The sequence below is a fragment of the Oncorhynchus nerka genome, linkage group LG20, assembly GCF_034236695.1.
Source record: "Oncorhynchus nerka isolate Pitt River linkage group LG20, Oner_Uvic_2.0, whole genome shotgun sequence".
NCBI classification, from domain to species: Eukaryota; Metazoa; Chordata; class Actinopteri; order Salmoniformes; family Salmonidae; genus Oncorhynchus; species Oncorhynchus nerka.
In genome coordinates, this window is record NC_088415.1 from 89,471,403 (window position 1) to 89,487,504 (window position 16,102).

Consider the following 16,102-nt stretch of genomic DNA (forward strand, 5'->3'; position numbering starts at 1 on the left):
GTAAGCCACAGGAGTAACCCACAGCAGTAACCCACAAGAGTAACCCCCCCCATCACCACCACAGGAGTAACCGCCACAGGAGTAACCACCACCCCCATCACCACCACAGGAGTAACCACCACAAGAGTAACCGACACCCCCATCACCACCACAGGAGTAACCACCACCCCCATCACCACCACATGAGTAACCGCCACCCCCATCACCACCACAGGAGTAACCACCACAGGAGTAACCACCACCCCCATCACCACCACACGAGTAACCGCCACCCCATCACCACCACAGGAGTAACCACCACCCCCATCACCACCACAGGAGTAACCACCACAGGAGTAACTGCCACCCCCATCACAACCACAGGAGTAACCACTACAGTATTAACCACCACAGGAGTAACTGCCACAGGAGTAAGCCACAGGAGTAACCCACAGCAGTAACCCACAAGAGTAACCCCCCATCACCACCACAGGAGTAACCGCCACAGGAGTAACCACCACCCCCATCACCACCACAGGAGTAACCACCACAAGAGTAACCGACACCCCCATCATCACCACAGGAGTAACCACCACCCCCATCACCACCACATGAGTAACCGCCACCCCCATCACCACCACAGGAGTAACCACCACAGGAGTAACCACCACCCCCATCACCACCACAGGAGTAACTGCCACCCCCATCACAACCACAGGAGTAACCACTACAGGATTAACCACCACAGGAGTAACTGCCACAGGAGTAAGCCACAGGAGTAACGCACAGCAGTAACCCACAAGAGTAACCCCCCATCACCACCACAGGAGTAACCGCCACAGGAGTAACCACCACCCCCATCACCACCACAGGAGTAACCACCACAAGAGTAACCGACACCCCCATCACCACCACAGGAGTAACCACCACAGGAGTAACCACCACCCCCATCATCACCACAAGAGTAACCACCACCCCCATCACCACCACAGGAGTAACCGCCACCCCCATCATTACCACAGGAGTAACCACCACCCCATCACCACCACAGGAGTAACTGCCACCCACATCACCACCACAGGAGTAACCACCACCACCATCACCACCACAGGAGTAACCACCACAGGAGTAACCACCACCCCCATCACCACCACACGAGTAATCGCCACCCCCATCACCACCACACGAGTAACCGCCACCCCCATCACCACCACAGGAGTAACCACCACAGGAGTAACCACCACCCCCATCGCCGCCACAGGAGTAACCACCACCCCCATCACCATCACAGGAGTAACCACCACCGGAGTAACCACCACCCCCATCATCACCACAAGAGTAACCACCACCCCCATCACCACCACAGGAGTAACCACCACCCCCATCACCACCACAGGAGTAACCGCCAGCCCATCACCACCACAGGAGTAACCACCACAGGAGTAACCACCACCCCTATCACCACCACAAGAGTAACCGCCACCCCCATCACCACCACAGGAGTAACCACCACAGGAGTAACCACCACCCCCATCACCACCACAGGAGTAACCACCACAGGAGTAACCACCACCCCCATCACCACCACAGGAGCAACTGCCACCCCCATCACCACCACAGGAGTAACCACTACAGTATTAACCACCACAGGAGTAACCACCACAGGAGTAACCACCACCCCCATCACCATCACAGGAGTAACCACCAGCCCCATCACCACCACAGGAACTCGTGATGAGATAGAAAAGACAACTCTAAACCTTTAAACCCTCTGACAGGTTTCAGATGATTGAAGCACTATATTGGATTCCAGCTGAGTCATCCTACATTCTCTCCAAAAGTTTCTCGGCCCAAAAGGTAATTTGTGCTTGATTTGTTGACACAATACCAACCACATGGAGTGCACTCAACCCACCCCACTCCCGTGGTTAGAAGCTAGGGGCCTGCCAGGACTAATCTGCAGTAAATCAGATTGAGGTGCTGATAGCTCTGTGTGTCCCTGATTGCTCCCTGTACCCCTAGTAAGATTTGGGGGGATCCTTCTGGCACTTTCCTCCCCAAGTCATGATTGGCTTGGAGACTCAAGGGGGTCTTTTGGAGCCCATCTGTTTTTCATATTGAGAGCAGACTTGGGGACAGAGGTGATATTACATTTGAAGTGATGAGGGCGGTTGATTCTGATTAAAGTTTAGTGTCTGGAGTCTCTGTCCGTCTGTCTGTCTCGAACCCCACAGTTGAGCCTTCTTTCAGTATTCTTATAGTAGAACTGGCCATCTTGTAATATTATGCACTGATCACTAGACCAGAATATTACCTTTAAAAGACAAACATGTTCTGGCTTCATAGCAAAGTCAGTGAGTTGTTTTCAGTATGTTTTCAACATAGGTCAATGCACTACAGTACCCTCCTGTTGCCTAGGTGTAAAATGGCCATCACTTGTTTAATTATCGTTGCCTTTTTAATGAGTTTTTCCTAAGGCCCTTAGCCCAAATAATTAGATTTTTCTTAAAGCAATTTCATTTAATGTATGAAATCATATACCCAATTCTGCAAGAGAATCGATAGTGAAGAAAAAGTCACGGCTACATAGATTGACTGCTCAGGGGTAAATTGAGAAAAGGGAGGGTGAGGACTGAGGAGGGACATGCAGCCACCCAACAGAATGACTAGTATGAATTGTTGTCTGTGAATGTGCTGGTGTTAGGTGTAATCAATAGTACTCTATCACAGTGATGCTGTAATCAATACTAGTCTATCAGAGTGATGCTGTCTGATGTAATCAGTAGTAGTCTGTCAGAGTGATGGTGTCTGCTGTAATCAGTAGTAGTCTGTCAGAGTGATGGTGTAATCAGTAGTAGTCTATCAGAGTGATAGTGTCTGCTGTAATCAATAGTAGTATATCACAGTGATGCTGTAATCAATACTAGTATATCAGAGTGATGGTGTCTGGTGTAATCAATAGTAGTCTATCACAGTGATGCTGTAATCAATACTAGTATATCAGAGTGATGGTGTAATCAGTAGTAGTCTATCAGGGTGATGGTGTAATCAATAGTAGTCTATCGGGGTGATGCTGTAATCAATAGTAGTCTATCAGAGTGATGGTGTAATCAATAGTAGTCTATCAGTGTGATGGTGTCTGGTGTAATCAATAGCAGTCTATCAGAGTGATGGTGTAATCAATAGTAGTCTATCAGGGTGATGCTGTAATCAATAGTAGTCTATCAGGGTGATGCTGTAATCAATAGTAGTCTATCGGGGTGATGGTGTAATCAGTAGTAGTCTATCAGAGTGATGGTGTAATCAATAGTAGTCTATCAGGGTGATGGTGTAATCAGTAGTAGTCTATCAGAGTGATGGTGTAATCAATAGTAGTCTATCAGAGTGATGGTGTAATCAATAGTAGTCTATCAGGGTGATGGTGTAATCAATAGTAGTCTATCAGAGTGATGGTGTAATCAATAGTAGTCTATCAGAGTGATGGTGTAATCAGTAGTAGTCTATCAGAGTGATGGTGTAATCAATAGTAGTCTATCAGAGTGATGGTGTAATCAATAGTAGTCTATCAGAGTGATGGTGTAATCAATAGTAGTCTATCAGAGTGATGGTGTAATCAATAGTAGTCTATCAGAGTGATGGTGTAATCAATAGTAGTCTATCAGTGATGGTGTAATCAGTAGTCTATCAGAGTGATGGTGTAATCAATAGTAGTCTATCAGAGTGATGGTGTAATCAATAGTAGTCTATCAGAGTGATGGTGTAATCAATAGTAGTCTATCAGAGTGATGTGTAATCAATAGTAGTCTATCAGAGTGATGGTGTAATCAATAGTAGTCTATCAGAGTGATGGTGTAATCAGTAGTAGTCTATCAGAGTGATGGTGTAATCAATAGTAGTCTATCAGAGTGATGGTGTAATCAGTAGTAGTCTATCAGAGTGATGGTGTAATCAATAGTAGTCTATCAGAGTGATGGTGTAATCAATAGTAGTCTATCAGAGTGATGGTGTCTGCTGTAATCAATGCATTTAAAAAAAAAATATAGTACTTTTTTTAGTTAGTATGCGAGGCAGTGACTGTGAGTAGGAAAGAATCTACCATTATCTAAAATAATAGTTTCATCTCAAGACAATAATAATAATAATAATAATAGTTATTCACTGGTGTTGTTTTGAACAATTGTATCTCCTATGTCGAGATTGATTGCAATCATGGTCTGTTGTGAGGCACGAAACACAAACATGTCATAGCAATCAACTCGCCGCAGCAGCAACGATTACATTTGCAGTCAGAGATAAAAAACAAAGGCTACTGTATCCATGAGGTTAGGCCTATGAACTAGGTTATCCTACATCTGTGTGTTCATTTGCAGATCTGGTTTTCTTTTAAGCTATTATTGAGATGATTTGTGTGTAAGCCAATAGCCCTCTACAAAATCAAATCAAATCAAATGTATTTGTCACATACACATGGTTAGCAGATGTTAATGCGAGTGTAGCGAAATGCTTGTGCTTCTAGTTCCGACAATGCAGTAATAACCAACACATATTTCACCATTTATAAATCACTTACTGCTCATGCTTCCGGCAAACTGTTTTGAGTCTTCACCAATGGATGCAATGAAATACTGTATGCACACCCAGGTCACCCGTGAAACAAGTATTCGACGTCCATCCATGTCTGAGGATGTCGGGAGATGATGTGGAAACCGGCCACTAGGGGAAGCAGTGAGCGCTGTTACCTTCAAATAGGTTTGGGTTTTGCTCTAATTCCAAAGGTTGCAAGTTTGAATCCAGTGACAGAAAGTTGTTTTTTGAGATTTTAGTTTTAAGCCTATCCCAAACTTTAACCCTTACCTTAACCATTCAGAGTTAATGCCTAACCTTAAGATTTCAGATATAATGGATAAACTTAACCTTAAACAGATCTATATTTGACATTTGCAACTAGCCTTGAAATTGGACTTTAATAAGAAACAAAGGGTTAATGTCTAGTTCTGAGACTGTGAGAGCTGGTCGGTATGCAAGTGAACCTCAAGAAATGCTATAGGGTAGAATGTGAAAATTTACAAGGCAGTATATTATTCCATGAGACAAAAACTAGAATGAAACCATATTTAGGACTTTATTGAAAGTTGAACAGGTGACTTACAGTCAAGAGCCATTGTCGGCATTTCCTTTACAGTTCCTTTACAAAAAAAAAATGTGAGTTTCAGTTTCCTCTCTCTATGCACAAATACACAAGACTGGCTGGGCTGAGGGATAAAAACAACAGAGCAGTGATTGTCTGCTGACTAGTGTTGAGTTGTGTTGGGGTTCAGAATGTCGTCAGTCTATGGTGAGACGGACACAAGTCCTGCTGAGACTGAGGATGTCCTCATGTGGTGTTGAGTTGTGTTGGGGTTCAGAATGTCGTCAGTCCTAGACTGAGGATGTGAGACGGACACAAGTCCTGCTGAGACTGAGGATGTCCTCATGTGGTGTTGAGTTGTGTTGGGGTTCAGAATGTCGTCAGTCTACGGTGAGACGGACACAAGTCCTGCTGAGACTGAGGATGTCCTCATGTGGTGTTGAGTTGTGTTGGGGTTCAGAATGTCGTCAGTCTACGGTGAGACGGACACAAGTCCTGCTGAGACTGAGGATGTCCTCATGTGGTGTTGAGTTGTGTTGGGGTTCAGAATGTCGTCAGTCTACGGTGAGACGGACACAAGTCCTGCTGAGACTGAGGATGTCCTCATGTGGACAACTTATCAGCCACTTGACCAGTTGTCAATTTTCTCTTTTCCTAACAGGCAAGGCCACTTTGATATTCACCAGGTGTCATATTCCTTAGATCAGAGTGAAAACAAGCCGTGCGTACATACAATGCTTTCGTAACACCCCCCTAAAAAAAAAAACATCAACCAAATAATCATGAAGTTGTTTCCATAATGTAAAATAGGAAAAATAAATATCCCAATTAAAGAGAAGTGCAGGAACTCCTAAATTCTTAAGTTCTTTTAAAAAATGAATTATGACATCAATATTTCGTGGCAAACCTAAGGGTTTGCAGTATTCTAATACCGTAACAAGAACAACAACTGAGTCAACTGTGTGCAAATTAAATGCTTCATGGATAGAATCCAACTTTCTACACCAAAGAAATATAGAACAAACTCATAATATTATTGACAATAGTTCTAATTTGTGTACATATCTTTTTGTATACACTAATTTGTGTATATATATTTTTGTATACACTAATTTGTGTATATATCTTTTTGTATACACTAATTTGCGTGGTAAAGCGAAGCCTCTCCCCTAGTGTCTCATCCAAGTGCAGATGATCTCTGGCAATCTGCTTAATTAAATGTATATTTATTAAAACTTTGAGCCAGGCCTGACAAGATTTCGATATCTCTTTAAAATTCCATTTAGCAAGACAGTTAACAAATAATTGTGTTTCCTTTACGATGACAGCCATCACTAAAGAAAATAACCTCAATCTTCATTATCATCACTTTGGAGGCAGAATTACTTAATTATCAGTTGTGGTAGAGATTAGCTAAAATGTAATAATTGAAAACCCCGAAAGTTATTTATTAAATGTGTTTTCCTAACTGAAAAGAATCCTATAAAAGGTTTTATTGTTTTTATGGGGGGGGGGGGGGGGTGTTACACATCCACTATAGTTGATGAAACTGTTGAAATGGGACAATGAGAAAAAATATATTGCCAACATTGTACGGTTTGGGTCAGCACGATAGTGGGAAAAAGGATATGCAGAACTGTGTTGGTTCCATTTAGGGTGTAATGTTTTCTCCAACTAATGAGCATCAAATGTATAAGGCCTCATCCAGAGCTCTTAACCAAACACTAGATTAGTTTTGTTTCCCAGCTGTTTATTGCCTCTTCCATCCTGGATTTCCCACAGTTCCATCTCTACTCACTGCATACAAAATAACAGTTGACATTCTCCTTGGCTTTAGTATCTTTACAACTGCCCACAGCTTTGCTGTAAATCGTTTCCCAACACTAACTGTATTTTCCAATGCTGTTACAGCTATGTTTCTGTAAAAAACAACTAAAAAACAACAAATTTAACCATCATGGTTGCTAGAACACCTCATAGGATAGATAAAACAATCACAACAGCTTTAAATTTTGAACTTACCGATACGGTGCAATCACTGCAGATGTTTACAAGGCTTCCAGGCGGTGACATGATAGTGTTTTCTTCATTGCTACCCCCCAACCCCAGTCTCTTTGCCTTATCTCACCTTCCCTGCTACACCGTTCAGAGGCATTGTGACACTCTAAGCATGTTCATTCAGAACCTCAGAGGCATTGTGACACTCTAAGCATGTTCATTCAGAACCTCAGAGGCATTGTGACACTCTAAGCATGTTCATTCAGAACCTCAGAGGCATTGTGACACTCTAAGCATGTTCATTCAGAACCTCAGAGGCATTGTGACACTCTAAGCATGTTCATTCAGAACCTCAGAGGCATTGTGACACTCTAAGCATGTTCATTCAGAACCTCAGAGGCATTGTGACACTCTAAGCATGTTCATTCAGAACATTGTGACACTCTATGTTCATTCAGAACCTCAGAGGCATTGTGACACTCTAAGCATGTTCATTCAGAACCTCAGAGGCATTGTGACACTCTAAGCATGTTCATTCAGAACCTCAGAGGCATTGTGACACTAAGCATGTTCATTCGGAACTTGAGCGTGAGAGCGGACAAATCGGACAGGTGTCTAGATACCGTTATAGGATTGTAGATCGTGACCTGTGTTCGGTAGGCACCAAATGGATGAAAAGGGAGAGAGACTACTGGACTACCGGTCGAATAAGAAACACCCATTTCTGTTTTCTGTTTCAAAAGATGTTGCTCCGGTGAGCTCTACTGAATATGGACCAGAGTAAGCCTGAATTGATCAAATCCACCATTGATGAAAACCTGCTGTAAAATCCATAAGGATTTATCCTGTTTTGAGAATCTCTTCCATAAATAAAGCTGCCTGCCAGCAGCAATGAACTGGGTTCACAGGATGACAAAGGACACAAGATCAATTGAATAACAAAGCAATCTATCATGTTGGAAGCATCTTCCTTTAAGTGCAATCAAAATATGGAGTGAAAGTGACGTATGGTTTTATGAGGAGAATGTGGTTTTGAGCATGAGCGTTACATATGAAAATAATGAGTTGTTAATAATAATTAAGTGTGGTTCATTTTAGGGATGTCAATAATAGTTTCACGTTGACAGGCCACTGTGGAATAGATTTGTAGTATAAAAAAAAAAAATGTGTCAATAACTCTGCCATGTTTTGAAAATACAATCTACACTGAATGTTCTAATCAGAAGGTTTGCAGGGGTGGGAGTTCAGTTTACCACCTGGTGACATCACCAGGTTAATAGACCAATAACAAAGAGTTCCAAACCTCCCTGCCAATAACAGCTAGTTTTGAGTTTTCCCATCCCCACATACACCATGGGGTCTTGCTTGAGAAATAGTTATTTGCTAAAAACTATTGTCCATTTCAATGGAAAACTATTACAGTAAGGTATTTAATTGTTGACAAGAAATTATTTGACATTGATATAAAAACGGCTAAATCAATGCCAAACTTAACATGGTTCATCATGGTAATGTCTTTGATGACCCTAAGAAGTTGCAAATTGATAGGACATTGTGAAATGGATTTACAAAGGATTTAAATGGACACGTAAATCAGATTTCTAGATTTAATAATTACTCAGCCCTGTTAATCAATCCCTTATTTATGTTATTTTTATCATGAGTTTACGGTTTTCAAAGGTTTTCCAAAATGTCCAAGATGTAGGAAAATCTATCCTGGCTGGCCTTATGGCTCCTTGAGGTAAATTTGTTCAGTATGAGGAAAGACACCTACATACAAAGTTTAAAGTCTGTAGGTCATACTGGAAGGCGGATATGAGGGTTTAAATGAGACTGCGTATAACAGCGCCACCTATAGGTCAATCAGTACCATTATTTTAGACCAAGTTACTCATGGCCTCTAGTTTTTGTGTGCCGAATTCAAACAAAAAGGTATCAATCTATGCTTGAGTTATTTTACCATGTCAAGGAAAACATTATAATATAAGAATAACAATAGATTTTACAGCAAGGCTGTGAACCCCTAAATGTTACAGATAATAGTGAACCCTGGGACAGACTACAGGGCCAGTTGAAGAGGTCAGGTTACTCATTTCACCATGACAAGATGTTGTACTTGAAAATGTCACTGTTGTATCACCACTGAAGCATAGATATCGGTTCACTCCTTGTTCCGTTTGAACGTCACTGTGACATGAGAATGTCTGGACATTTGTGCGTTGAGGTCCTTCCAACGGGTCTGGAGGCCGTCCCAACGTTTTAAGCTTTGCATCATTTCATGTTAAAACATTACTAACAAAATCTCCAAAATGTCATCCTTTGAAAAATCCAGCCAGTATGCAGAGTGCCCAAAGCAAAGCATTTTGAATGGAAAACCATCATCCTACAGTTAATTCTCAACCCACATTGATGCATTTATACACACCAATCAAATGTCCTCTCAGAGTACAGCATCATCCTATCGTCATCTAAAATGTCCTTTCTTGTATCCTTATTCATTTCCTTCTGTTTACTTCACTTGTTTGTTCTGTTGTCCGCGCTGATGGTTCGGCGGGGCTCAACCGAGGGCTAAGAGACGAAGAGGTTGCTGCCGTCGCTGTGGCCATAGAGGTCTGCCAGTTTCTTGAAGCGTGGCCCCCAGTCGCTGAGGTAGTCGTAGTTCTGCTCCGAGTCCATGCTCAGCGAATCCAGCGAGCTGAGGGACTCTGCGGCTGAGCCGCTGCCCTCGAAGGCGTACGTCTGCAGTGAGTCGTAGGGCGGTGCTGACAGGTCCACGTCGGCCTCCTTCAGCCGGTCCCAGATGAACTCGCGGAAGATGCCGTTGTCCGGCGGTGGCCGGGAAGACGAGAAGAGGGTGGGCACTTCTGGGGTGACGTCACGGCGGTTCTTGCTACCGCTCTCACGGACTACGTTGAGATTGCGCAGAGCGACCATGTCAAAGGCCTCGGTGTCCTCCTCGCCGCCACCCTCGTCGTCGTAGCGCACAATGTTCTCGCGCACGTCACGCTCCTCGTCCAGGATCAAGGGCTCCTTCTTCCTCCGTCGCTGCATGGTGATGATCAACAGGACGAGCACTGTGGAGAGAGGGAGACAGAGAGAGAGACAGGCATGACCATATTAGAGACACATATTTCCATCAGATTATACAGATTCACAAAGAATTTGAAAACAAACCCAATTTTGATGAACTCCCATATCTACTGGGTGAAATACCAGTGTGCCATCGCAGCAGCAAGATTTGTGACCTGTTGTCACAAGAAAGGACAACCAATGACGAGGAGGAGTAGATAGGAAGGATTGGAGGACCAATGCACAGCGTGGTAAGTGTTCATGATATTTATTATAACTCAGAACACTAAAGAATAAAACAACAAAGAGAACGAACTGAAACCGAAACAGTTCTGTCTGGTGCAGACACAAAACAGAAAATAATCACCCACGAAACACAGGTGGGAAAAGGCTACCTAAGTATGATTCTCAATCAGAGACAACTAACGACACCTGCCTCTGATTGAGAACCATACCAGGCCAAACACAGAAATACCAAATCATAGAAAACGCACATAGACTGCCCACCCCAACTCACGCCCTGACCATACTAAAACCAAGACAAAACAAAGGAACTAAGGTCAGAACGTGACAGATACAACTCATATTTATGTTTATTTATTTTTCCTTGAACTATTTTCACATCGTTACAACACTTTATATAGACAAAATATGACATTTGAAATGTCTTTATTCTTTTGGAACTTCTGTGAGTGTAATGTTTACTGTTAATTTGTATTGTTTAATTCACTTTAGTTTATTATCTACTTCACATGCTTTGGCAATGTTAACATATGTTTCCCATGACAATAAAGCCCTTAAATTGAAATGTAATTGAGAGTGAGAGAGCGAGAGAAAGGGAGAGACAGAGGGAGAGACAGAGAGAAGAAGGCAGTCAGCATCACTATCAACAAAGGGCAGAGGACCAAGATGAGTTATTAATCATGATTAGACAAAGAAAAAATGGTATGCCAATGAATATCATTGGGGGGACATTTTTCATCAAACTAAACAACAGAGCCATCGCAATTCTGTCCAGGACCATTGTGGAGTACAGAGGTGTTCCTTCCGAATTTTGGGTTGTACACTGAAAAATACTAGCAACGATAGGACAGCTCTGTCTGCCACCTGTGTGGGTTTAAGACACTTATTATCAACACGGCCCTTACCCCATCAACACGACCCTTAATCCCATCAACACGACCATTTAGCCTATCAACACGACCCGTAACCCTATCAACACGACCCTTATCCCCATCAACACGACCATTTAGCCTATCACCACGACCATTAACACTATCAACATAACCCTTATCCCCATCAAAACGACCCATAACCCTATCAACACGACCCGTAACCCTATCAACAAGACCCTTACCCCATCAACAAGACCCTTACCCCATCAACACGACCCTTACTCCCATCAACACGACCCTTATCCCCATCAACACGACCATTTAGCCTATCACCACGACCATTAACACTATCAACATAACCCTTATCCCCATCAACACGACCCTTACTCCCATCAACACGACCCTTACTCCCATCAACACGACCATTTAGCCTATCAACACGGCCCTTACCCCATCAACACGACCCTTACTCCCATCAACACGACCATTTAGCCTATCAACACGACCCGTAACCCTATCAACACGACCCTTATCCCCATCAACACGACCCTTACTCCCATCAACCCGACCCATAACCCTATCAACAAGACCCTTACCCCATCAACACGACCCGTACTCCCTTCAACACGACCATTTAGCCTATCAACACGACCCTTACTCCCATCAACACGACCATTTAGCCTATCAACACGACCCGTAACCCTATCAACACGACCCTTATCCCCATCAACACGACCATTTAGCCTATCACCACGACCATTAACACTATCAACATAACCCTTATCCCCATCAAAACGACCCATAACCCTATCAACACGACCCGTAACCCTATCAACAAGACCCTTACCCCATCAACAAGACCCTTACCCCATCAACACGACCATTAACACTATCAACATAACCCTTAACACTATCAACACGACCCTTACTCCCATCAACACGACCATTAACACTATCAACATAACCCTTAACACTATCAACACGACCCTTATCCCCATCAACACGACCCTTACCCCATCAACACGACCCGTAACCCTATCAACAAGACCCTTACTCCCATCAACACGACCATTTAGCCTATCAACATAACCCTTAACACTATCAACATAACCCTTAACACTATCAACATAACCCTTATCCCCAGCAACACGACCATTAACCCTATCAACACAACCATTAATCCTACCAACACGACCCTTTTTCCCCATCAACACGACCCTTACCCCCATCAACACGACCCTTACCCCATCCATACGACCCTTACCACCATCCATATGACCCTTACCCCCATCAACACGACCCTGGGTGGCAAGCTCTGAGAAACAATTTGATGGATAGAGACATTATTCACTGGGTTTTCAGACCCCCCTTCTCTCTCTCTCTCTCTCTGGAAAAAGTGTTAGTCATCACAGTCCTGAGTTAAGGTTATTTCAGGTTGATTTCAGGTTATTTCAGGTTGATTTCAGGTTTACTTCACAAGATTCGCAAGATTTAGATTTTGTGAAATATGCTATTAGCCCACACGTGTTGTTGGAACGTGCACACACAGAGATAAACAACCAGACAAACCTGTTTACATATCAGGGTTTAACAGTGGCTTTGTCCCAAATGGCACCCTAATTCCTATATACTGTAGTGCCCTACTTTTGACCAGAGCCCAATGATCCCTGGTCATAAGTAGTGCACTATATAGGGAATAGGGTGCCATTTGTGTGGAGGGGGCAGTCGGTGAGTGTCCCCATGCAGTTGGCTGCTCCCACAAGCTGCTTACGCTGGGCAGGCCAGTGCTAAATCTTTGAAATGAGCACAGCATATGCCTATCTGAGTAATAATACAGGAGTATATGCCAGTCATAAAGCCCCTAAAAAAAAAATTTGAAACTGAAAGGGAAAGTGTTTTTGAGGAAGTTTTGGCTTGCAGTGCAGGTTTGGTTCAGCTGTTTCCATTCATGAAATCTGACGATGCTAATATATTAACTCCAGCCTGAAGTAAATAATGGATTATTGTGGACTCTGTTACCATGGGCCTTCAGACACAACTCAAGGTAAGGGTAAAGTGACCCAAATATAGATTTTGCATGAACTATCCCTTTAAAGAATAATATAGTGTTGCCGCGCAGCACACTCCATAGTTGAGCACTTGACGACATGGGCTGTGCACATATATCCACAGCTGCTTGCATATAAAGCTTAAGCCATACATCTCCCCTCATCGAACACACACACACACACACACACACACACACACACACACACACACACACACACACACACACACACACACACACACACACACACACACACACACACACACACACACACACACACACACACACACACACACACACACACACACACACACACACACACACACACACACAACATCTTTGTGTCGCACACACAAACACGCTCCCCGAGACACAGTCACAGTCCACCCATCGGGGGTTAGAGAAACTGCCTGCCAGGACCACTCATCTCCCCGTCAGAGTCAGATCTATACTCCCAGAGCTGAAAATAACACCCGTCGCTGCTGAGTGAGCAAGCGAGGAAGGGGAGGCAAACGTCTAATGATCCATCCTTTAACGCTGCCACCGCCAGGCTAAAATATGGAAGCTGCCCAACCCATACCTCATCCCCAGGCACTATACCACCTCCCTGGGCTAAACAAGCAGAGGGTGGAGGGTGGATGCTGGGGGTGGAGGGTGGGGTGTGTGGTCACATCACTCTACGTCTTCGCAAGGCAACAGCGGAGGAGGAGGAGTGGAGAGGAGAGGGAGAGGAGACAGAGATGAGGAGACGGAGATGAGGAGGAGGAGGGGGACATGGAGATGAGGAGGAGGAGTGGAGATGGAGATGAGGAGGAGGAGAGGAGACGGAGATGAAGAGGAGGAGGGAGAGAGGGAGATGAGGAAGAGGGGAGAGGCGAGGGAGATAAGAAGGAGGAAGAGGAGGAGAGGAGAGGGAGATGAGGAGGAGGGGAGAGGAGGGAGATGAGGAGGAGGAGGAGGGAGAGAGGGAGATGAGGAAGAGGGGGAGAGGCGAGGGAGATAAGAAGGAGGAAGAGGAGGAGAGGAGAGGGAGATGAGGAGGAGGGGAGAAGAGAGGGAGATGAGGAGGATGGAATAAAGAGTTCTAAGAATAATAAAGAGTTCTAAGAATAATAAAGTTCTAAGAATAATAAAGAGTTCTAATAATAATAAAGGGGTATTGTTTGGTCATTATAATGAAACCTTGAGGGGTATTGTTTGGTGATTATAATGAAACCTTGAGGGGTATTGTTTGGTCATTCTAATGAAACCTTGAGGGGTATTGTTTGGTCATTCTAATGAAACCTTGAGGGGTATTGTTTGGTGATTATAATGAAACCTTGAGGGGTATTGTTTGGTGATTATAATGAAACCTTGAGGGGTATTGTTTGGTGATTATAATGAAACCTTGAGGGGTATTGTTTGGTGATTATAATGAAACCTTGAGGGGTATTGTTTGGTGATTCTAATGAAACCTTAAGGGGTATTGTTTGGTCATTCTAATGAAACCTTGAGGGGTATTGTTTGGTGATTATAATGAAACCTTGAGGGGTATTGTTTGGTGATTATAATGAAACCTTGAGGGGTATTGTTTGGTCATTATAATGAAACCTTGACTGGTATTGTTTGGTCATTATAATGAAACCTTGAGGGGTATTGTTTGGTCATTATAATGAAACCTTGAGGGGTATTGTTTGGTCATTCTAATGAAACCTTGAGGGGTATTGTTTGGTGATTATAATGAAACCTTGAGGGGTATTGTTTGGTGATTATAATGAAACCTTGAGGGGTATTGTTTGGTCATTCTAATGAAACCTTGAGGGGTATTGTTTGGTCATTCTAATGAAACCTTGAGGGGTATTGTTTGGTGATTATAATGAAACCTTGAGGGGTATTGTTTGGTGATTATAATGAAACCTTGAGGGGTATTGTTTGGTGATTATAATGAAACCTTGAGGGGTATTGTTTGGTCATTCTAATGAAACCTTGAGGGGTATTGTTTGGTCATTCTAATGAAACCTTGAGGGGTATTGTTTGGTGATTATAATGAAACCTTGAGGGGTATTGTTTGGTCATTCTAATGAAACCTTAAGGGGTATTGTTTGGTCATTCTAATGAAACCTTGAGGGGTATTGTTTGGTGATTATAATGAAACCTTGAGGGGTATTGTTTGGTGATTATAATGAAACGTTGAGGGGTATTGTTTGGTCATTCTAATGAAACCTTGAGGGGTATTGTTTGGTGATTATAATGAAACCTTGAGGGGTATTGTTTGGTGATTCTAATGAAACCTTAAGGGGTATTGTTTGGTGATTATAATGAAACCTTAAGGGGTATTGTTTGGTCATTCTAATGAAACCTTGAGGGGTATTGTTTGGTCATTATAATGAAACCTTGAGGGGTATTGTTTGGTCATTCTAATGAAACCTTGAGGGGTATTGTTTGGTGATTCTAATGAAACCTTAAGGGGTATTGTTTGGTGATTCTAATGAAACCTTGAGGGGTATTGTTTGGTGATTATAATGAAACCTTGAGGGGTATTGTTTGGTGATTCTAATGAAACCTTGAGGGGTATTGTTTGGTCATTCTAATGAAACCTTGAGGGGTATTGTTTGGTGATTATAATGAAACGTTGAGGGGTATTGTTTGGTCATTATAATGAAACCTTGAGGGGTATTGTTTGGTGATTCTAATGAAACCTTAAGGGGTATTGTTTGGTCATTTTAATGAAACCTTGAGGGGTATTGTTTGGTCATTATAATGAAACCTTGAGGGGTATTGTTTGGT

The 16,102-nt window shown here is 43.1% G+C and overlaps 2 protein-coding genes across 2 annotated transcripts in view; one reads left to right on the forward strand and one right to left on the reverse strand.

The window, feature by feature from the left end:
• Positions 1 to 590: 590 nt before the first annotated feature.
• On the forward strand, positions 591 to 1,410 carry LOC135563122 (protein eyes shut-like). Its single transcript, XM_065006097.1, has 2 exons — positions 591 to 757; positions 807 to 1,410. Exons 1-2 carry the CDS (start codon positions 591 to 593, stop codon positions 1,408 to 1,410), a joined length of 771 nt encoding a protein of 256 aa, XP_064862169.1.
• Positions 1,411 to 7,558: 6,148 nt separating this feature from the next.
• Positions 7,559 to 16,102, reverse strand: part of LOC115103392 (cadherin-7-like) — a 110,923-nt gene continuing 102,379 nt past the window's right edge. Inside the window, exon 11 of the mRNA XM_029624303.2 lies at positions 7,559 to 10,179. Coding sequence (XP_029480163.2) covers positions 9,674 to 10,179 — 506 coding nt within the window. The 3' untranslated portion in view covers positions 7,559 to 9,673. The remainder of the gene's footprint in view (positions 10,180 to 16,102) is intronic.